At 45.8% G+C, this 24,065-nt stretch overlaps 1 protein-coding gene across 16 annotated transcripts in view; it reads right to left on the reverse strand.

The window, feature by feature from the left end:
- Window positions 1-24,065, reverse strand: part of PDE4DIP (myomegalin) — a 222,259-nt gene that overhangs the window by 2,785 nt on the left and 195,409 nt on the right. For all 16 annotated transcript variants that reach the window (XM_039460970.2, XM_039460976.2, XM_039460975.2 and 13 more), the window contains 15 exons: window positions 22,816-23,051; window positions 21,751-21,802; window positions 20,430-20,653; window positions 19,605-19,757; window positions 17,422-17,607; window positions 13,517-13,723; window positions 12,204-12,335; window positions 11,405-11,524; window positions 9,759-9,948; window positions 8,988-9,112; window positions 5,425-5,664; window positions 3,314-3,430; window positions 2,513-2,739; window positions 1,452-1,595; window positions 244-382 (listed from right to left, as the gene is read on the reverse strand). In XM_039460970.2, coding sequence (XP_039316904.1) covers window positions 244-382; window positions 1,452-1,595; window positions 2,513-2,739; window positions 3,314-3,430; window positions 5,425-5,664; window positions 8,988-9,112; window positions 9,759-9,948; window positions 11,405-11,524; window positions 12,204-12,335; window positions 13,517-13,723; window positions 17,422-17,607; window positions 19,605-19,757; window positions 20,430-20,653; window positions 21,751-21,802; window positions 22,816-23,051 — 2,492 coding nt within the window. The remainder of the gene's footprint in view (window positions 1-243; window positions 383-1,451; window positions 1,596-2,512; window positions 2,740-3,313; window positions 3,431-5,424; window positions 5,665-8,987; window positions 9,113-9,758; window positions 9,949-11,404; window positions 11,525-12,203; window positions 12,336-13,516; window positions 13,724-17,421; window positions 17,608-19,604; window positions 19,758-20,429; window positions 20,654-21,750; window positions 21,803-22,815; window positions 23,052-24,065) is intronic.

Consider the following 24,065-nt stretch of genomic DNA (forward strand, 5'->3'; position numbering starts at 1 on the left):
TAGCATGAGAATTGTAAAGTGTTTCTTTCTGGCCATTAAGCTTGGAGTCTCCTGCTATCCACCCCCATCCTCCCCTCCTTCTGCATCCACAATTGCTCGTGGCACAGGAGGTTTGGGAACATCAAATCAGTCTCTCCAATCCCAACACCTCCAGGCCTCCCTGTTCATGCTCATCAGCAGCATGAGTGGGGCATCGGGAAGACCGCCCGTTTCGTCCCCCGTTCCTTCACTCAGGGAACCTACGCTGGCTGACGATGAACTGCTCCATGCTCTCCTTCTGCTGGTTTGCAGTCTTCAGACGCTCAGCTGTGCTCTGAAGGAGCCGCTCCTGTTTGAATACTTTGGTTCTCAGTTCCAGAAGTTCCCTTTCTGTTGATTCTCCCTGGATGACAGGAATAGATTCTTACTGAACAGGCAGAAGGCCTAAAGCACCCTGTGCTTTGTGGCTCTTTCCAGTTCAAAGAAAGATTCCAGAGTCTTCTCAGCTCTCCTGGACTGCATTTCCGCCTTCACAGCTGCGAATACCTCCAGCTGGGGAGGTTAGGGTGAGGCCATTAGGTAGGACTACTGAGACTCTGGAAGCTCCATGCAGACTAGCACAGGCCTACACATCTGGAGCTTAAGAAAACCTTACTTCAGGCTGGAATAAAACTCCCAACTCTGAAGAAGACCTTGACTTAGTCCTGCTGTCAATTCTGTCACTCTCCCTTCCTAAGATAGCGAGTTCAGAAATGTTATGTCAGGAGAGAGATCCGGACTCAGGAAAGTTGGCAAGTTTGTAAATATTTGTGTCAACATGAGGATGGCAAAACACCCTCTCCCTGGAATTAGCATAGTTAGATCCTGAAAGGTACTGGTGACACCGATCTGGAGATCCAATCCCTAAGGAGGGCATCCTGAAACCTGCCTGCCAGTCAGAGTTAGCCTGAGCTCTGAGCAGACCCTGAGGGGTGGCAGATCCACAGGCCTGGCCCACGAGATGCCAGCTTAAGTGATTTGCTGGGATACCAGGCAGTGGCTAAAAAGGCTCAGTCTCCTGGGGGCATTCTGTGATCATTTATTTGACCATGGGACCTGAGGGGTGGGAGATGGGTGCTGAAGCTTTAACTGAATTTCAATTCAGCCAAATGTCAGAGAGGTAAAGAAACTGAACATTTATGGATTGCCAGGGTTATGACATCTCCACCTTCTCCATACCCCTCCCTCATCTTCCTTCATTTTCTTATCCGGGGGCTGGGGGTTAGGGGCGATTGGGATATATTCAGAGCTGCAGTGAAAGCAGCCACCGTGGGACAGTGATGTCCCTCCAGGGACACTCCCCTAAGTTCCTGTCTATCCTGGCTCACTATGTGGCTCCTGATTTTCTGGAAAGCCGTGACACTGAGGAGACAGAATACTATTGGAGGGCAGGAGAGCTGGGTTTGAACCGAGAAAGGACACCAGCATCTTACCACTTTGCCAGGCAGTACAGGGGCGTGGGTACTCGGCAGGGCTGCTCTCCAGAACATGGTGAGGAGGGAGGCCGACTCCTCTAGGGCGTGGTGCAGGGCACTTGTGCGGCTCTGAAGCTCATGAACGCCTTTGCTGCCCAGCACCTGGGGAAAGGTAACCCCGCAGGAGCGATTACTTTTTTTCTCCTGCATGGGCTCAAGATTCCTTTATGAGTGAGGCACAGAACACAGGCCTGCCTGAACCTGCGAGGCCCTGGCACAACCGTTCGCTGCTCTTGGAACTAAGATGCTGCCCCCTGTACCTGGTATATGTTCCTCCACCTGCACAACCCACAAGTCTTCCAAAACTCATCCCCCTCATTCCTCTATGAACCTGTTACCTTCCCTGCCTGAGAGGAATGACCACATTCGCATTGGCGCACTTACGGCACAGAGAATCACTTCTCACACTGTGCCTGTAGCAGACTACTGTGCTCATCTACTTGGGTGTGTGTCTTGCCCTCTCGTGTGTCGGCTCCGTGGAGGCTGGGCTGTCCCTGCAGATCCAAGGGTCTCCAGCAGCTCAGACAGCACAGCCACCGGGCCCAGTCTCTCTCACTGGCAGGGTGCTCTGAGAAGCTTTGCTGCTTGCCTCCCCCTATGCAATCTGCAAAAGGCAATGCCACGGCTGCCAGGACTTCTCGACCCTTCCATGTGTGGGGTCCACACATCTGCGAATCCTTCCATTTCTGTGCAAAGCATTGAGTCCACTCCGCCCACAGATGGTCATGTGCCTGTGTGACTGTGGTAGTTAATAAGTTCCCAGAGGCTGCTCGGCCATGCCACGTGTGTCTGTGGGGCCAGGGGGAAATACCCAGTCAGCTACATCTGGAACACAGCAGAACGCACAGTGAAAATAGGAGAGAAAGAAGAAAGGGCCTGGCTGCTATACAGGGAAGAAAAAGCCTCAGCTGTTGAGAAATGCAAAGCATGAAAAAAAACAAAAATAGTGGGAGAAGGAGTGAAAGTCAAAGGAAGAAAGGGCACAAGAAAAGTGCGTCTGAAGCTACAGGTGTGATTACCTCTGGGCCTTGAGCTTCAAGGCCAGGGAAGCTGCATGCTGATCTCACAAGGGATGCTATCTTTTTGACCAGCAGCTTGCCCTCCACAATCTGCTGTTTCAGGGCAGTGTAGTCATCAATGTGGCCAATGACATGGCGGCCATGCTTATTGGCAAAGGAGCCATCAGTAGCATCACCCTCCAGCTTGGGAGGGGTCTTCATCCCTGGAGGAGTATTCAAACTCAAGCCTGAAAAAGAAAATGACAACGAAACAGAATCTTCTGTTATTAATAATGATATTCTCAGTTTGCTCCAACCCAAAAGAGTAGGGAACAAGAAAAAGAAGACGCTGGGAACAAGAAAGGAAGCCCTGGAATGTACAAGGGCAGGGCAGAGTCCACAGAGATCTTCTGGGTTTTATATTTTTATCATCTTTCTTAGAGCATCTCTTAATGATAAGTTTGCCAGGAGACAATTTTTTCCTCATTGGCAAATGAAATGGGACACATTTTATTAATGATAAATAATAAGGCTCCAGGTAGAGAAGACACAGACAAGGAAATCAAGCTGGATACAGAGAGCATGCTCGAGAATGGAGAGGTCACGGTGCAACGAAGCAAAAACAGAGCAGTAGGAAAACTACAGGAGGGTGAACAATGGCAAGAAAGGGGCCACAGAAGGTGCAATGAGTAGGGCTGAAGGCCTTGGGGCACGCAGAGAAAACTCTCTAAACACAGATAATAAGTATGTAGACAACAAAGGGGTGTTGGCATTAACCACTTTCCATCATCAGTCCCTGGGCCCTTTAGTGACCACATTTACCATTTGTTCTGTTGATTGTGGCCATTTCTGAGCCAGGAGTAGAGGAAGCAGAGCCAGGGAAGACCAGAGCTGGGGAATTCATACCAACATCCCGGACCGGAGGGGAAGCAGCTGAATCTAGGGGGAAAGGCAACCACAGTTTCCAGCAGCCCTGGAACACGCTGCACAGCAAGCACACGCATACCTGGCCGCACCCACCTGAGGACTCTGTTCTTACAGAATATCATCCATACCCCACAATCAAAAGCAAAAGCCGATGCGTCACTGAGTTCAGAATGTTTCCATTCTTCAGAACTAAAAGATATGCCTTTAATTGAGGCGTGTTCCATAAAAAAAGTGACTTCTATTTTAAAAAATTATTAGGTGTATTTTTATAAATGAAATCTTGAGTATAATTTGTGTATAGTATCTAATACAATGCCCTGTAACTAAATGTATTATGTATAAATATATATAGCACATATTAAAATGCAGAATCAAGGAATGAATGGATTCATGGGGGACTAAACATTCCAGTCATCATTCTGATGAGTTAATACTGTAAAAAGTTTACTTGTATGAGAATGGAGACAGAAGGCTTGGTGGGTTAACAGTGTCTTGCTGGAGACTAAAAAGCAACCCAAAGGTGGAGGAATTGGAAAATATCACAAAGAAGGTAGAAAAGGTTCTGCTCAGTCAAGTGTGGCCCCGTGCCTGCTTTCCAACTCGGGCCTTGGGGGTGCTAGAGGAAGAGGGGCAGAGACTGCGCCAGTGGGGCTGAGTCTTGGCTGCTGTGTGGGAAGCCAGGGAGAGGGGAAGGCCTGGTTGGAAGGAAGAGTTGGAGACGTAACTGAACACCACAACCATCAGGGCAGCCCAGAGGCGGGCAAGACCTCCAGCTAATGTAAGCTGAGCAGTTCCTGGAGGCCAGGCGGTATGCCTGCCAGCCCACGTGAGTTCTTTGAATTGCCAAAACAGTATAGTCATGTTATTGTCACCTTCAATTGACAAATAAGGTTACTGTCAGATAAATGAGCATCTACAAGAACCAGAGAAAAATAAAGATTAACATGACCCAGAAATAGCTAGCAGGAGAGTTTGAAAGCTCAGCTTTAGAGATACTGAAAAGAAGTGGTTCCTGATTTGAATAAAATTGAAGGCATGGCCATGAAGGTGAGTGGAGATGGTATACTAAATGGTGTATCAAAAGGAAAAAGGGACAGAGGAAGTAGAAATTGAATGAGTTAAGAGAGTAGGGGACACCATGAAGATTTAAATTAATACTGGGAGCAGTGAGCTTGATGGGAGATATTGAGAAGAGAAGGGGGACCTGGTCAAGCACATCTATCTGAAAAGGCAGGTGAGGGGTGGGGTCGAGAAAGTGAGTGATGGCCACCTGAAATAAATCACCCACCATCCAGGACTTCCCCGGAGCCCTCTTTCCTTAGGAAAAGGATTATTTTGCCACACACTGAGTTCCCCACCTATGAGGGAAGTGGGGACTAGAGAATCTGGGAAGGTCGGCAATACCGAGACAGGGCACAGGGAGCTGGAAGGAACATAGACTGAAAACCACAACACCTGGTTCGAATCCTAGCTTTGTCTGTAACCTCTGTAAACCCTTGTTTTTCTGTTAATATCTCGAGACTTAAGTTTTCTCATGTGAAATACAGAGATAACAAAACCTGTCTGTCTTCAGATGAAATTATATATGTGAAAATGCTTGGTTAATACCAAAGCACTAAGCGAATCCAAGGAAAAGGTGTGAACATATACAGCTCCTAATTATTGAGCCATTCTTAGTGTGCCAAGCACTTGTTAATGATTTCATTTAATGCTCAAAATCATATAAGATATATATTATTATTATCCCCATCTTAAATATGAAGAAACTAAGGCTTAAATCCCTCCGACTTTAAACACCTTGCCCAAAACAAATGACCTGTAAGTGGTAAACTCAGAATCTGGAGCCTGGTCTGACGTAAGTACCACGCTTTTGCTCAGGCTGCTAGACGAGAGCATCTCTGATTTCAACCTGACCCTGAGGAGCATAGGTGAGGCAGATTGCACCTTCCACCACAGACATCCTGGTGATCTCCCCACTGGCTTTCTAGGCTCCTTTTCCTTCCTACCTTGGAGGAGCTGCTGCTTGTTTCCAGGGTCAGCGCTGGCTGGGAAGTTCTGGTTAACGGTGGACGGGCTGAGACTGGCTTTGCCAGCACCGCTGTCCAGCTGCTGTTGCAGCTGCAGTCGCAGACAATTGTTCCCCTGAATGCTCTGCTCCAGCTGCCCTCTCAGAGCTTGTACCTCTGCCACCAGGTGGCTCAGGTCACTGCTCAAAGGGATTTGGTGGCAAGCATCCAGGCTGTAAGCTAAAAGAAGAGAGGAGTCTGGTAACATTTGCCCAAGTATTTCCAAGCACTTGTCACAACCCTCCTCTGTGACATTCTTTTCTGCCAAGGATCCCAGTTTAATCTGAGTCTTCTGCAACCCATCTATGATACAGATGTTGCCATTTCTGTGTGTGGCCTGGGGACACTGAGATGGCACACATCCAGTCTGAAATTTCCCTGGGGTTTAAGGACATGCACCGAGAGTATTTGATTGGCAGATGAGAATAAGTCCATATTTCATCTCCATGGTAACCTTAGTCCTGTAGGCTAAAGTATAGGATCCTCCAAGGCAGGTCAGCACTGAGCTAGAGAAGTGTAGGGGGTGAGAGAGAAAGAGATTTGACAGTCTTCACTCTCAAAAATAAAGGAGAAGGAGGAGGCCTTTTGGTAGCATGTGAGAATGTGAATTGGGTATCTTAGATCAGGGATTATAACTAAGTGAGTTTTTCAACTTCTTTCTCTCTCTCTTTCTCTCTGTCTGTCTGTCTGTCTGTCTCTCTCTCTTTCTCTCTCTCTCTCTCTATATATATATATGTGTGTGTGTATATATATATGTGTATTTATACACTTACATATAGTGTGTATATATGTGTGTATATATATTCACACTATGTATGTCCATATATCTGTACATATATACATACACACATGTGTACATATGTGCATCTACACATACACACACAGACACACACACACATATAAATATATTTACATATATATATTTACCTCCCTTCACCACAGGTAGTCTACTTCTTTGTACTGGGGAATAAGAGATCTAAGAAATATTCTACAAGGCCACAGTCCCTTATCTGAAAACCTTAAGGCCAAACGTATTTTGAAAGGTGAAATTTGTTTTAGCTTTCACAAGGCAGCAGGGTACATGTATCATATATAACATGTACCCAGTTGCATGTGAGCCACAGTTCTTAATCAAACATAAAACTATTTCTGCAGTGAGCTATGTGAATATTCTAAGTAGATAAATAAAGACATATGAATATCCTCTTGTCAGTTCATCTAGATTTTGCCATTAAATGTGTATTTGAAAATTTTAATTTGGAGATCTTATTGGATTTTGAAATTACAGGTAAGACATTATGGAGCTTTAGTGATTGTAGCTTTGAAATGAATCCTAAAAGACATGAAAGGGAAGGCAGCTCAGGATAAAGCACTTTCAGAGACTTTGGTATATAACCTACTCTTGAATTTTGCCCGCAGTTCTACGATGTTCCTCTCTCTCTTTCTCAATACAAGTTCTCACTAAATTTTGCTTATTTTGTAATTTAATCTATCTGTACCCTTTCGTCTTCCCAATAGCACCTTATATTCGACTCGCATCTCTTAATGTGCTAGAATATCACTAGACCCATCCAATAGGTTTCCCAGATTCTAATGTCTCCCAACTCCAAGGACATCCCCTGAGACTTGGCATCTTAAAGTTCTGTTTTCATCATGTGATTATTTTCTTTGAAAAAGAACAGACTTAGTTTCATTGGCTACTATGCAGAATGCAAACTTTCATTCTGACCTGTGGACTTTTCAGATTTGGTGACTCTGCTGCCCCATCCTGACATCTCAGTCTTCCCAACACTCAGCTTCTCTGTGGGCAGGCTGGTCCCACTGACCCAACACTCACCACGACTTTGTACTTAAGCTATTCTCCCAGCCTGGTGAGAGCTGCCTGCCCCTTGTATTTCTTCAAATTCCAGTTCACCTTCTCTTTAGAAAATTAGGAAACTAAGTCAGGATTTATGATAATTTGAATCTAAATTCCACTGCCTTTTACCCTTTGTTTAGCCCTCTGGAGGGACATAAAAATACATCAGTTCTTTTTCACCTGACAGTTCTTCAAATATCTGAAGCCAGTTCTCATGTCCTCAAGACCTTTTGAAGGCCTAAACTTCTTTAGTTCCTCTGATCAGTTGAACATTTCTGGTCCACCCCATTGTGTGCCCCGTCTTCATTATGTTCCCTAGTGTGTCAATGCCCTTTCAAAAGATGGTACCCCTTAATCTAACAGTATTTTAGACACGGTCTCCACAGGCAGACATCACACTTATACTACTGTAGTGTCAGGTTCAGCTGGCATTTCTAGCAACCTTTGACCTACATCTTACTTGTGCGAACATGTTTCTAGCAAACCCCACACCCTCACATCTATGAACGGCTGCCTACCCTATATTTCTACCACTGGTATTTTTAATCAAACTCAGGATTTTGCTTTTTATCTTTGCCAAATTTCATGACATTGATGTCAGCCCTCTTTTCCAGCCTGCTGTGACTTACTAACATTATATTTTGAGTACCCTTTTCCATTTAAAGAAAAATGAGTGGGAAGAGATAGCATGGGGAGAAATGACAGATACAGGTGAGGGGATGGAAGGCAGCAAACCACACTGCCATGTGTGTACCTATGCAACAATCTTGCATGTTCTTCACATGTACCCCAAAACCTAAAATGCAATAAAAAAATAAATAAAATAAATAAATAAATAAATAAATAAAATAAATAAAAAATAAAAAAATAAAAATGAAGAAATATATCAAAATTCTCAAATGTTAGATTATTTCAGCAGGCAGCAAAGTCTTCAATAAATGTCCTTAACATTTAAATACAGGATTAAAATATAGGTTCTATTTAGTGGTATTTCTATAAGTTTTAGTGTGAGTGTGTGTGTGTGTGTGTGTGTGTGTCTGTGTGTGTGTGTCTTAATTTTCTCCTATGGGCTGGCTGGTCCCCACCAACCCAACACTCACCCTGACTTTGTACTTAAGCTATTCTCCCAGCCGGGAACTGTATTTCTTCAAATTCCATTTCACCTTCTCTTTAGAAAATCAGGAAACTAAATCAGGATTTATGGAAATTAAATAAAAGGGCAATAAGCTGACAGCCAGATGCTACTAGGGACAGGGTCAGGGTGGGAGCAGACTGCCTGCTACACTGGGCTGAATGGGTTGTCACTATGTATTACTGACAATATTAAAGGCCTTTTCATATGATGATATCATTAAGACAGTTTTATAATCTAGATATTGATTAACTAGTGTCTGGCCATCTAAGTGGGTAAGGTTTACTCTTGTGGCCCATTGTTAGGAATGATCAGGCTGGATCTTGCTCATGCCACCAACATCTCATGTTGGGCTTTGTGTATGAGAGTTCCTAATGGGAGCCCCAGGTTCAGGTAGGGATTTCTGAGTCAGAACTCTGTAGCTTCCCATGATCTCCACAGCTCCCAAAGAAAAGACCTCACTGGCATCCTATGCAAGGGCAAAAACTCCTGGGTTGAGAGGAGAACACATACCTTTCAGCCCCTTCTTGGAATTGCCATGAAGTGCCTCGTAGATTTGTAGCTCTGACTGGAGGGACTCGAAGAGCTGCTGTTTCTCTTCACACTGTTGCTGCAGGAGGACCAGCTTGTGCTGCAGTCTGCCCAGGGAGAGGCAAGGCCCACTGAGATGGCAGGGCCACTCAGCCACAGCGGGGCAATCAGCTGAGAGCCAGACATCAACTCAGTGGGTCGTAAAGGGTTACGGTTAGGGTTATATTGGAGCCCCAGATGTCAACTCAGCGGGTCATGAAGACCGTCATTTTTATTTCACAGATGTGGCAATGAAGGCTGAGGGAGGTAAAGTAACTTTGCTTGAAATTACAGCATTAGCTACATTAGTTCAGAGCAGAAGAGACACACCAGCACAGTCTCCTAATTGCTCCTAAAGTGCTCTTTGCATTCTGACCAGCAGTTACAGGGCTTAAGCCAGTACAGAAGCTTCTAGGTGATGGTGAGACAAATGTCCTATATCAAATCGGAAGCACGAAAACCCTTCTTTTCCATGTCTATGATATACTGAAGACTTATATAACAGTGTTTTACTCTCTCAACTAGAGAGTGAAAAGGCATTCCCGGAAAAGTCCTTTCTTCTGCTCAAAGTGGCCCCTCCCACACATACAAATCAGGAATAGCAGAGGGAACATTGAGGTTTCCAAAAGAGGGCACCGATTGTCTTGCCAATATCCTTTCTTCTAATGTAAGAATGAAGAATGCTACCTTCTCTGTCAGTGGGTCTCCTCTTACCTGGAGTCATTTTCCTGGAGGGAAAGACGTTCCTCCCTGAAATGCAGGATCTCTTGCTGCTTCGCCCTCAAGTCTTCCAAAAGCTGCTGCCTTTCCACCTTCTGGTGCTCCAGCTCCTTCTCCAGCTCTTGAAGGTGGGATCGAGAGGACAGCAGAGCCTCCTTCAGGCTTTCCATTTCCCGGGAGTGCTCTGGTGAGAGGAACACGGGAGGGTTTATTATCATGGGGCCAGAGCTTGGCAGGAAGATGAACCCAAGCACATCGCCCTGACAAACAGAGCTAAGGAGCAAGGAAGAAAGGCCCTGTGTTGGTGGGGAAGAGCATGCTGGCTCAACGTCCCACACAGCCTGGGGAATGGTGCATCTCTCTCTTTGCAAAACCCTTCATTCCCCTGATGTAATCTGGCCAACTTGCTCCTAGAGAAATTCCAGTTTCTAATGCTCACCATTTTCCAGGTCCTCGCATACCATCTGTTCAATAATCCATTCTTGAATTTTGACAAAGATCAACATCAAGATTTCTTTTTGGAATATATCATTTTCATTATTCTGAAAACTGGGATATTTGTTCTTTTTTGAACTTGCAGCACGTCTCTGCTCTTCACAAGGCATCAGAGATTATTGAAGGGACTCAAAAAGTACAGCTGCCGGCTCAGCAAGTTCTCTGGGGAAAGATTCACTTGACCCTGGCAAATTGATACTCATTTAAATCCCTTGCTGTCTTCCCACCTGTTAGGTCTGGTCTCTTCTCTCCAAGTCTGCAAGGGTAGCTTAGTAGTTCATCCCTCTTAACTGTTAACTTTCATTATCATCCCCCAGCAGTAACCTTTCCTCTCAAATCTTTTTGCTCTGAGGTGGCTAACTTAGAAATATTTCTTGGTGGCTTTTTCCTTTTCCAAAAGCATTCCTTCATTCTGGGCTTAATCCTTTTGGATACTACTCTCAGTCTTTTTATAGCTCTTCAATAAGCATTTTTGAATAAAAATAGTTTATTATTGATAATACATTGATCCGATCAAGCAGACTAACACCAAGGTCAGCTGCCTCCCGGCCACACGGGAAATGATGCCCACCTGTGAATGCCCCCTGGTTAGGGCTGGGAAAGTGCTGAGTGGCATTTGCTGGTGACTCTGCATGGAGTCGTAGGAGTACTGACCAGAGAAGAGCCCTGAGTGTATGAGTGGGGGCTGTGGCGAGGAGGCAGAGGGACAGCAGAGCAGGGCCAGGGGCGACACACACTGCTGCAGTAAAGTCTGCAGAAACTCGAGAGGGAAGCTAGACATTCGTCATTCACACTCCCTCATTTATAGGTTCCAAATCAGTTGTGAGTGAAGGGAGGTAGAACAGGTACCAGACTGGCATCCGGTTTGATAGCTTGTGACTCTGGACATGTGCAGGTGGGCTTGTTCAGAAATGATGGATTTCCTCGAGCTCTTCACTCTCGTGGCCTAGGAGTCTGAGAGGCCCGTAGCTGGGATGTCTTAGAAAGCAGCCTTCTCTAGACTGGAACAACTTTAAGTTTGGTTGGGTGGATCTGAGCTGCTCTGTTGTCTCTACCTGCTGTTTGCTTCTCCAGTTGGTGAATAGTGTGGCCAGGGAAAAAAGAAACTTCAGAGTGACCACAGTTTGTGGCTTTTGACCACGTACCTCTGGAAACATGACTCAGTTGAGCCTGAAGTGCTCGATTTTCTTCCCTGAGGACTCTGTTCTCATTGCAGAGCTGAGGTATGGACTCCAGGCCCTGATTGTAGAAGTTAGAGGTGGATCCTGGCCCAGAAAACACACATTTGGGTAACAGAAGCTTCCAAAAGTTTCCCACTCTTTATCTCTCAAAGATACTGCCCCAACCCAGCAGAAAACCACAGGGACTCCAGGCCCAGCCCTGAATGAAGCGTGGGGGGCTAGGTGCATGTCTTCTGTGTGCCTCTTCTCAGTGGAATCTCTGCATGCATTATCACATGCCATAACTGCAATGGTGCAGGATGCTCGTTCCCCCGAAACAGCTGCTGCTGTGGTGTAGGCAGGACAACAACATATGGAAAGGCTGGCCTCCGTGTGATGGCAGCTTGGAGGGAGAGTGTAAGGAGAAAGGCCACCTTGGCAAAGCGGCCAGGGGTGGAGCTGGAGGGACCCTTGCAGACCTGGCTCTACCACTTATCAATCACGTGACAAGGGCACAGACGTCAGCAGGCAGCATATAAGCAGATTAAGTATGGGGTGAGAAGTCAGGTGACTCTGAGGACCAGACCTAGTTCTGCCTCAAAGAGAGTTACTCTCTAGACTCAGAAATATTCAGGAAGCAGGGATAACAGTATTTGCCCACCTCCTCTGCTGGACTGTTTATAAGGAGCAAGTGAAGTAAAGAATATCTGCGAAGCTCTGCCTACGGGTCTTCCCTTCAGAAGCTCCCCAAATACAGCCCGAAACAGGTCTGGGCCTCTCCTACCGCTTGCACGAGCAGTAGAGCTCAGCCGGTGTTCCAGTTGCTCCCGTAGGCGATCATTGATGCAGATGGACTCCTCCAGGCGCTGGCGCAGGTTCCGGATTTCACCGAGATGCTCTTCCAGCAGGTCAGCCCCTGCAGCCAAATCGCCAGGACATGGAGAGAGGTGGGAGATGGAAAATTCTGGTTACCGACAGAGGTGGGCTGAGCCAGGGGCCTTGCAGCAAGATCTGTGAATATCACTAGCCTTCTGCCGACTGTGTTCTCTCACATGGATGCACAGGGGAATGGTAGTTTTGTTTAAAGAGTAAATGTGCTTTCAAACACAGGACAGCCACTTGCTAAGAAAATTCCATGGGCCTCCTCCCACTCAGGGGTCTTGTGAGAGTTCCACGTTTTAGAAAAATAACTGAAGGCTCTGGACAGGGCCTCCCTAGCATCCAAAAAGTTATGGCCACCTCCTGGGTGTGACTCTGAGGGTGATTGGTAAGACCTCACTCTACTTTTCTTCTTACTGACACATGACTGAGCATTCTTTAGCAAGAGATGAAGCACTTCCTTCCACCCTTAGAGAGAAGGCCTAAAGTAAAAGTATGTGACCTTAAACTCACCCTATGTGGTTAATGACTGACACTGAATGCCTCCCTGAAGTCACTTTTAACATGGAAGATGAAAGAATAGCCTGGAAGGACCTAGGGATCTGAAGGCAGATTAGAGAGGGGATGGCACCCCCAACCCCCAAAAAGGAAAAAGATGTGGAAAAGTCAGAGGGATGCTTACAATGGACATACTGCGCCATTCTGCTCTGGGCTCAGTCCTCTCCTGAAAATTATGACTGTCTTACTGTTGGAACTGAGCGGCATCCCAGCATTTCAGAGCTTAGCTGTACCTCTCCACTTGCTGTGACTGAGTTTTGTGCACAGGATATATGCACAGGGTGGGGGAGCTGCACCCCTTCCTGTGACAACTCCTGACTGATGGAAGAAAGTCCTGTCCATGCCTGGCATTCTGGAGGGGTCTAAGAGAGTGGGTTGGAAAGAGGCCAGGCTACAGGGAGACGGAAGGACATGAAATGCAAAAGCATAAGAGGGAGGTCCCTGACTTTCCCATATCCCCACAGAGCATGGAAGCCCTGCGCAGGAGAAGGAAGAAATGTACTTAGAAAGGATTGGGCCCTGATACAGCACTTTCATTTTATACCCAGCCTGTGAACAAGGGACTGGAGGAGAAATGAAAAACTCCGGCCTAGGTAGGCGAAGAACAGACTCTGAATGAGACTTCTTTTCAAAGGCTGCTGTCCCAGCTTTGTGCTTTACCTGTGGGTTTGGAGTTAAGCTGGTACACAGAGGAGCCTGAGGATAGGTCCCCCGATACACTCCCTTTCTGAGGCCTCATTATGTCCCACTGGCCACTGCTGCCCAGGTACCCAGGCTCCAGGATTCTTCCCAGTTCTATGGTGCTCCTTGGAGGAGAGTGAGGCTGCGCAGAGTTGAGGTAGTGGGAAGGGCCACCTCTGCTGACACCTGTGCAGAAAGAAACATGAGTAAGACACGAATGGGGTGTCAGAAGGGAAGGATGGGCAAGGAAGTGTGTGATTGCTAAGAATAGAGTCTAAAAGGGGATATGTAGAATGTTAGATACCCCAGTTCACTGTGGTGGGCCAATTAGATGAAGGCTCCTAAGCTACACGTTGTAACACTCACCCTTTGTATTTCCTAGCAGAACACACAAGAGGTAGAAGATAAAGTATCTTAAAGTCATCAGTATACACAATGGAAAAGCTCAGTGGCCCTGCTCCTGGGTGCTACTATAATTCCTCATGACAGACTCCAAGGAAAGTTCCAAAAGTAGGACTCACTCCCACAGTTAGAAGTCGTGAGTGCAGTGGCATACAGGATTGGGCTTACCTGTGAATGCAAACATTTGTTTGTCTACATGTACTTGCCTTCCCCTGAAACTAAGCAGTCAATATGTCCATTCCACCTTGGAGTTTTTCAGAAGAAAAAGGGGACATGAAATTGAGCTGGATATAGTGGCCCTAGTTCCTCCAGACGGAAGAACTCTTTGTTGAGTCTGGGGAAGGGTCTATGTAAGGCAAGTATTTATTTGGATTCCATTCAGCATAACTCAAGAAGCTGCAAAATTCATACTTTCTTTCTTTCCTTCCCTCCCTCCCTCCCTTGCTCCTTCCTTCCTTCCTTCTTTATTTATTTATTTATTTATTTTTTTATTTTTTTTTATTTTTTTTTATTTTTTTTGAGACAGAGCCTCACACTGCCACCCAGGCTGTAGTGCAGGGGTGTGATCTTGGCTCACTGCAATCTCTGCCTCCTGGGTTCAAGCAATTCTCCTGCCTCAGCCTCTGGAGTAGCTGGCATCTCGCCTTTGTAAAAAATCACTGAATACTACTCCACAGAGGCAGGTAGGGCCTGTCATTTCATAGGCTGATACTTTCATAGACCCTTTGAAATCACAGGCCTTTGACTTGAGTCCCGTCACCTCCGCTCCTCTGTAAAAAGAAGCCTGGCATGGGGGAGATGGGGAAAGAGGTGGGCACAGACACAGTTTAGGAGAAAATTCAGAATCTGCTTTCTTTCAGGGATTATGAACACGGGCAGGATAACAGATAGGTAGCTCCGTAGCTCCTCCTAAGCAACAGGAGTGAGGTCCTTGTTGCCTCCAAGCAAGCCAAACTCCTGGGAGGGGTTAGTGTAAATGCCACTTGCCAGTTTTTATCCCCATTTGTAACTGCTTCTCAAATTTGGCTACATATTGGAATCACCTGAGAATATGGAAAAATATACTGATTCCTGGATTTCAGAGATTTTGCCTTAATCCATCTTGAAAAATTGATGTTTTAAATTCATTATAGGTGATTCGAACAGGCAGAAGTTTGAAAGGTCCTGTCATGAGTCTCTTCTCCAATTTGCGAAATACTAGATGTTCATTAGAATCAGTTAGTTGAGGAAGAGGATAAAAAAATTTAAGCACCTAAATTTTAGAAGGGAGGCAATACATGATTCCCTACCTCTTTCAAACTGCCTTCAACCCCATCCCAACACAACGCAAAAGGGGAGACCAGTGGTTGTGGACAGCTCGCTTCTCAGTCAAGGCCATGTGAAGTTCTAAGTCTATCAGTAACAAGGATCGGTATTCTCATGTTCCAGTCCCTTGGCCACACAACACACAGCACATGCTCTAAACCATGCAAAGATACCATCCAGACTCTTGCACAAGATTTCAACCCCAGGGACCTGAGAAGCCACCAAGAACCACTGTCCACATGGAAACTTGGCTCAAAGCAAACAGTGAGCTTGGATAAGTCCTTGGAGAGGACCATGACTCCAGGTGGAGAAAATGCTACAATCTTCCTCATCTAGGCTGGGACCATTCGAACTCCAGCCAGTGGCCTCAGACTTGATGTGATTCCAGTTTAACCCAAAACAACAGACCCTTTTTCATGGACAGTGCTCTCCTTCCATCCTTCCCTTTGGGCAAAGACAAGTGGACAAATGTGGAAAGATCAAGGAAAAGGAGGCAAGGGGGAAACATGGAAGCTAGAAAATACTCTTGCCATTTGTCATGGGACACATTTGTTGCCCATCAATTGTTGGTGCCAGAACGGCTAAAGTAACAACTTTTAGGTCAGAAACACCAGCATCTCCTACTGGTCTCTAAAGAGAGGGGAGGACTGTCGCAAGGGGTCCCCAGAGTTTGATTAGCTGCGCTCAGCCCCATAATCTAAGCAGGATGGTGACAAAGTCATCCTAAGTAGAAAAGGTATAAGAGAAATGTGAAACCTGGAGCAGAAGACCTGATTCAAGCCCATCTCTCCCACTTTCTAGTGACCTTGAACAAGTAACTTCACTTCCCTGAGCCTTAGCATTCCCTGCACTAGACAAAGTATCCATTTCCTAGACTGACAAAACAAATAGGCTAGGTTGGGTGCTGTGGCTCATGCCTGTAATCCCAGCACTTTTGCAAACCAACCAATCACTTGAGCTCAGGAGCTCTAGACTGGTCTTGGCAACATGACGAAACCTTGTTTCTACAAAAAATACAAAAATTCACCAGGCATGGTGACACGTGCCTGTAGTCCCAGCTCCTTGGGGGGCTGAGGTCGGAGGGTCTCTTGAGCCCAGGGGGTCGAGGTTGCAGTGAGCTGAGATCATGCCACTGCACTCCGGCCTGGGTGACAAAGTCAGACCCTGTCTCAAAAAAAAATAAAAATAAAAAAAGAAGAAGAATAAAAGAAATAGGCTGGTCCACATGACATTTGGGGCTGCAGGGAGGGGATGCAAATTCTTAGGTGTTGCCTTACATCACTCTAAATTGCTGGCATGGTAACCCTATCAGTCTCTGGATCACCTAAGCTTCTTTACAGGCACAGAAAGTGCCTGACAAATGAGTTTAAGTTCATTCAAACTGCCTCCTCATGGTTGTGCTTAAGGTGCTATGAGAGAGCAAATTCACGTGAAGGTTTCTTTCCCATTTTTTTCTAAGCTATCAGTGATCACCAACACACTAAACTTAGGATGAGCATGCCGCCTACAAATACATCAAGGTGTTTTCTAAAAAATGACTGTCCACAGTCTACATAACTACATAACATCAATTATCCTTGGGAGTCAGACCATGGGATTCACAGTCGGATGCCCTAGCTGGTGCTGTGGTTCTCGCTGCCTACATGTCACCTGTCCCGGGGCAGGGATGAACCCTGTGCAGTAGGAAAAGGGGTTCATCATTTCCTCTTCTGAGTCCCTCTATCACTACCCTTTTAGCTCCAACCTGATGATGCCAGGAACTGAACTTGATTACCAGCTTTTCACAGCAGAAAAATATAATAGCCACACAAAGGAGCTCACTGAATGTGGCCATCTTTTCCTTGGCCACTTCATCTTGCATAGGCAAAGCATAACATCTCTTTCCCATCCCCTACCAATGAGCAGTCTGTCCGGGATTCAGCATACTTGGTGGTATCCAACAGTAGGTCAAGAGCCTTGTGAACATATCTACCTGTTAACTTATGAGACACACACACCCGAGAAATAACAGTAAATACATTTCCAAAAAATAAGCAAGCAGAGCTTCCCCTCAGTCTTCCATTTGTAACGTGTACCCGTGTTGTTTTTCTAAACTCTGCCATCCAGCCCAAGCCATGCAGAGCAACACAGTATGGGACTGCCACTTGCAAGCACACAAATGCAGCAGAGGTGCTCACTTTCTCCCAACTGCTTCTGCAGCATCTGCAGCTCCTGCTGAGCCTCAGCCAAGGAGACCACCGGTGTCTCACAGCAGCCAAGGAGGGGAGGGCCAGTGGAACTGAAAGGCAGGAAGCTGGATGGAGCTGAGGGCAATGATGCCTGAGGAAGGCTAGCCAGCTTGGGGATGGAGTGAAAATGAAAGCCTAGAAACAGAGTTAGGGAGAAAAGAGACACATCATCGAGAGAAAATGAGAGAAAAGAATGGGTAAAAGATTGAGAAGGTAAAACCATTCCCTGACCAGACGTCACTCTGTGGAGTGGCTATCACCTAGCATGGTACAGGATGAGAGATCCAAGGGTGACCAGAGGATGGCCTGGCTGACCTTCCCACTTCTACCCTGCCAGGGTTATGCTGCACACATCCTCTATGTTCATCTTGAAAGCAATTGGCTAAAGAAGGTACGGTGGCATTATTGAGCTCCACCACAGCAACCCTGGCCATGGACAAGTCAAAGAGCCTGAATGCTCCCACAGGCCCCTGGGGCTCTCCTCCCAGCATGTGTCAGGCCTTGGCCCTGGGACAAGACTTTTTCTCCACCTAGAACTCCTCTCTGACAGCATCAGATCCCACCCTGAGTAGGAGAGAAGTGGACAAAGGCTGTGGGGAAATTTTCATTACTAGTGCATGCAGTTCAGGACTCTGATGGAAACAAACTTCAGAATTCCAAATCCACATGTTCATTCACCAAATTAAAAATAGATGCCTTGGTAAGGTGGCTTAGACAAAATGGCTTGCAAAACCTCCTGGACATTTAAATCACATAGGAAAAACTTTTAATACATGCAGATTCTTTAGGCCTTCTTGATTCTGTCTAGGCCTTAATGTAGATTTAGAGAATTATAAATTCTTGGAACAGGAAATTTGTATTAAAACAAGTCTTTCCCAGTGATCTCTAGGCGGCCCATCTAAAGACAGGTTTTTAGAAACCCTGGCAAGTTTCAATGTTTAAAATGGTTTCCTCTTCCCTAAAAGCAATTAAAGGGCAGGTAGCCAATGGAGGGGGAGTAGAAACAGAAGCTGACCTGTAGGGAAGGTCTGATGTAGAAGACAATGATTACATTCTAAAACACATCCCTTGTCCCATGGTGCTGATACCATTTCAGATCAATACTGTAAATACACCCAAATTGCCAAGTAACACAGCCCAGGCATCCATTGAGGAGGCATTCTCATTTTCAAATCCTCTGTTCTTCATCTTCTGCTCTGTTTGAATGCAAAACATTTAAGCAGATGTCTAAGATTCTGGGAGCACAGCTTTTCCTCATGACTCTGGTCCAGCTGCTTCCCACTCTGGCCTAAAAATTTTGAAACCAGGCTCCAGAAGCATTGGAACACTTCCTCTTCCTTAAGATTTTGGTTGAACTGCCTTCAGGGAAATGAGGGCTGTAGAAGAAAGCACTGTGCTTTCTGGCAGTGCACCTCTACCCAAGTCAAATCTCACATTAAACCACACCGAAAGGCAGCCAGCCAACTCTGGTGGGAGGCAGAAGGTGAAGACAAGGTTTGCCTTTTCCTAGCCAGCTCTGGTACAGGGCTGTGAATGAGCACTGTACCCTCTGGCAACTAAGCTGGGATTGCAAATGAAATGCACCCCTTTGATTGCCCCCGAGATATGCTCTATGTACATACCAAGGATGGCCAATCCATTCATACATCCATTAATGGTAGCGTACTATGAACAGGACCTTGTCTGAGGATGTTTCAGCATCCTTGGCTATAAAATAAGTAGCACTAACCCTTGCAGAGGCTCACCATGGAGATTTAATGGGTAACACACACAGTGGATGAATAGATGTGAATTTCTTATCATCCTATGGCTGTTGTAATCCTTGGAGAAACATTTTGCCTCTTTGCTCCCCAGGGTAAAATGAGAGAAAACCAATAAAAATGTTTGTTTTAAATGATTAGCCAACTACTAGTCAAAACTCATATGCTGATCAAAAGCTGATGTGGGTTACTTATTCATGAAAATATTTTCTTAAATCAGACACCATTGGTGAATGAGGATGGTCTCTTGATTCTGTCTAGGATTTGATGCATTTAGGCCCCTACCAGTCTAAACTTTTGTCCTTGAAGAAAAGTTAAACAGGCAGCAGAGAAAGAGAATATGGAGCTTCTGCCCCATTGACTGTTGCATACCTGAATGGGCCTGGTTGGCCTCCTTAGGGGGATTCTGGGGAGCTGGCAAGCTGATGGGGTTGCTGCTGGATTCGGCCTTAACCCCCTGAGATGCACTGGTTGATGATGGTTTAGAAGACAACACAGCAGAATGACTCGAATGATGGATGGAATCTATAAAACCCATGAATGAAGGAAAATGTTTGATGTTCTACAGAGAACTGGAATCCTGGCCTTCTAGCTAACCAGGGGTATCAGGGTTAGAGTCTTGCTTTCAGGGAAAGAACCAAGCACAAGCACTGTTAACAGTATTCATTTTCTTGCTTGCAGACAGCTCCTTTAGTGAGGCAAACCACCTGAGGGATGATAGTAGTGCTCTGAGCTCTGAAACCATGAAAATGGCAACTCCACAAATATCAGGCAAGACTAGCGGCATCTGTGGACATCCACATTGACTTAGGGAACACTGCTCAGGAATGAATAGCAAGATTGTTGTAAGAGGGATGAGATAATTGGAATAAATAGCAAGATCAGTGTAGGAGAGATGAAGGAGGTTTTCCAACAGATTCACCAAGGAAGAAAAATCTGCCATGGTCTTCTCACTCTCCCCACAATGGCTCACCTTGTGCCCAACAGCATGCACAGGCCCATGGAGGCCAGGGTGACAGAGGTAACTTGTAGAGTCAGGAGCGAGCAAAGATCCTGAGCCACTGGTGCCTGTACTTGGCACTTGGCCCCACAGCCATGTTCAGCCTGATACATACCATGGTGGAGCTATAAGGCCTGTTTTCTGAGGTCTGCACTCAGCCTAGACAAACACAGTAGCACCCAGAAAGTGGAGGCTACCTGAGTGACCGGGAGAAGCTTTCTTCTCTTCGTAGTGTGTGTACTCGCTGGCTACGTCCATGTCAGAGCAAGCTTCCAGCTCATCAGAGAGAAAAGAGGTGCTGCTGGGAGAGCGGTGGGAGTCAGACAAGGCATGGCTGCTGGAGGGTGTGAGGGACCGAGCATCCAGCTTGGCCTGAAGGACTTCAATCACTTTCTCCTTTTCCTGCAGCTCTCTGCTGAGCCTGGTGGGGAGAAGGGGGACAACACGTAAAACCAAGGTCACCCAAACCAACCTGTCCTGACTGTGGCTCATGGGAAAAGCCAAGTAGACCAAGGGGACCACGCCTCCAGAGAATAATGGAAACGACTCACCTCTGCTTAGGGATGAAGCATAGGTGGAGTGAAAATGGAGAGACAAGAGCTACCCAGTGCTCTGGCCACATAATATGCTGAGGACGAGCAAAGACATAGTCTAATCTAGTCATAGTCTAGTCCCTCTTTTAAGGAACTGCTGCTTAAAGTATGATCCCTGGAACAGCTGCAGCCTGAGAACTGTCTGTCACCGTCGCCAACAAGACAAGCATAAAATTTGAAAGCACGCATTGAGAAACACAGAGCAAACCACTGTCCCAACATGATGTCCCAACGTGATAAGTGAAATAATGTGGTTAACTGAATTCAGACCACATACACTTCTATGATGGATTAGAAATAAAAACAAAAAACGAAACACCCCGTCCTTCACTATGGATATTTTCAGAAGCATTTATGTGGTCTGAAACACAGGCATGACACAAAGAACCCAAACTAGTGGCTACAACTGACTCTGAGTCCATATTTCATTGATGATTATATGGAACAACTCACTGAGATACGGTTCCCGAGGCACTGCAGCCTCCCAGTCATCTACAACGTCTCGGCCTCTCTCACCAGGTACTGTTATTTGACTCCTTTCTTCCCCAGGCCAACTGGGTGACTATTAAACTAGCTGTCAACCCAACTTGGGGTAGGCCAATTTTGGAAAAAGCTCATTCTACTTATTAAACACACCACAGGAAAGCAGGGTCCTTAGGGGAGCCAAAGGCTGTTGAACCCTAGTTAGTTCACTTTTAGTTCAGACTGTTTCTAGGTTACTAAGCCTGGAGAATTAATGTGCCAATGCAATTAAACCAAAAGAAAAGAAAGAACTTAGTTAAAAACAACAGTGAACTGTTTAATGAAGGCATGAGTTCATTACACTCAGCCCTTTCCTTTTTCCCCTTGACTTGTGGAGCTGCTGCCACCCTTGACCTCTTGGGCCGAAGTCCCAATCTCTTTCCCAGATTCTCTTCTGAATTACCTGAGGGCCAACGGCTCCAGTCCAGCTTGATCTTTCTCACTTTTATGATCCTCTGCAAACCAAATTTAGAAAGAAATAATAAGAAATTAGGCCGATCCCATTTCATGCATTACAAATACAGGAGCCTATCTGGAGACAGAGTAGCGATCATTTCATGTGTGCATCCGGAATAGTTATTCTGGAAGGCCTCAGGTTGTGTCTTTAGAGAAGCACCCAACTGTCCCTGACCTGATGGTCACCTTCATGGCTTCCTCTGCCCAAAATCAGGGTAAAACATTTACAATGTCTTTTGTTCCATTCATGACGAGGCCCTTGCCTGGCTGCCCTGTGTTCACTCCAGCCTCCATGTCCTGCTGCAGACTAGTTCCCAGATGCACATATCCCTCCACAGCCTTCACGCAGACTCTGCACTGGTCTCTGAGGAGATGATCAGCCCTGCCTCACCTCTGCACCTGCCACCAGAAGATAGGCTGGGTGGCTCTCAAGTCTCATCCTACTATGCTCCCTTTGATATTCTCTGGAAATTCTCTCTGAGTAAAAGACCCCAATAATAAACAATGGAGCCCTCTAACTACTGCAGCCAGTGCCTAAACCGTGTCCAAAAGAGGATGTGCTTTATCCATGAGCAGAGTGCATGCGTGTACATTACCATGCCATAAATGAAGATACCACCAGGATAAGGCATTTGCCCAAAGCAAGTTGGTGGCAGCATCCAGGATAGAGCTTGGGTCTTACAATTCTTAGTTCAGGGCTCTTCCTTCTATAACAAGGCCCTTCCATCTCCTGTCCCCTACTCCCCCTTAGCAACAAATAGATGCTGTTCCCTGCCCCAGAGGTCACATTCCATGAGTGGTGAAGTTTCTACAGTTGTAACCATGGCATCTCCAGCCCTGTGTGTTCCTCTCCATGCTTCCCACTGAGCAGTCTTGCTTCTGTATTAGCCCCAGGAAGTGAAACACAAACAGGATCCTAGGTTAAAAAGTCACAGTAGAGGTGTGGTGGCCACCAAGTGTCTGGAACTTTGGGGGTGACCAAGAGGATTCCAAAGCCCTGTGGCCAACTTACTGGTGCTGAGTCTGCTGGTGAGCCTCTCTGTCAACTGGCTTCCCTGGGCGAGTTGCTCCCGGAAGCTCTGTCCCAGGTAGTAGTCAATGTCATTGCTCCTTAGGAGATCCTCAAAAGATTTTACTGTATCTTTTGCATGCTGGGTGAGAAGATAACAGATACCTCTCCCTTCTCGTATTTTTTGCCGTAGGTAAGACAGTTCCCGGGCCTGATCCTGAATCAGGGAGTCATATTTCCTAATGCAGGACAGAAGAGGAAAGAGTAAGGGTGGAAAGAATGTATGGTAGGTTATGGGGGTTCTGTGAAGAATTCCATGAGAACATCTCTGAGGAACTCTCCCAAGCTGAATTCTGGCATATAAGCCATAGGAGGTATTTAAGAGTAAATGCTATTCTGATAAAGTATTGCATCAGAAAATTTAGTATGCCACTGTTCTTCAACTGTTTTATATATATATATATATATATATATATATATATGTTAATTATATGTCCCTAGATAAATCATCAGGTCTGTGAGAATACAGATGGTTCTGTATTTTATATCCCTCACAGCACCAGTACCACATAGATTCACAGCAGTTACTCAGTAAATAATTAGAATCACTTCATCCTAAGTCTAGATAGGACCTTTCATGTCTTCTGTTTCAAACGCCACCTGATGTCTGAATTTCTTCTATGTTATAATACTGTGGCGGACTATATTTTGCAATGATACGGCCATCATATAATCTCTCATACCATCAACTGATGGGACCCAAAACAAGAAACCCTAAGGCACAGCCACCCAGGTGAGCCCAGTCAACCCACAAAACTATGAAACATAATAAAGGATTGTTTGAAGTCATTAAGTTTTAGAGTGGTATTACTTAGCAACAGATAACCAAGACAGATAACCAAGATGAATGTCTCAAGATGAATGTCTGTTTTCAACACAAAGTATCTTAACACTTATAACTATGGAAAATACCATTGAGAGCTTAATATATGATAGGCACTATTCTCAGCAACTTGTATTAATTCTTTTTATTTTATTTATTTTTTTTTTTTTGAGACAGAGTCTTACTCCGTCGCCCAGGCTGGATATCAGTGGTGCCATCTCAGCTCACTGCAATCTCCACCTCCCAGGTTCTCCCAAGTGATTCTCCTGCCTCAGCCTCCCAAGTAGCTGGGATTACAGGCATGCACCACCATGTCCAGCTAATTTTTGTATTTCTAGTAGAGAGAGGGTTTCACCATGTTCAGTAGGCT

The sequence above is a fragment of the Saimiri boliviensis genome, chromosome 11 (assembly GCF_048565385.1).
Source record: "Saimiri boliviensis isolate mSaiBol1 chromosome 11, mSaiBol1.pri, whole genome shotgun sequence".
Taxonomy (NCBI): Eukaryota; Metazoa; Chordata; class Mammalia; order Primates; family Cebidae; genus Saimiri; species Saimiri boliviensis.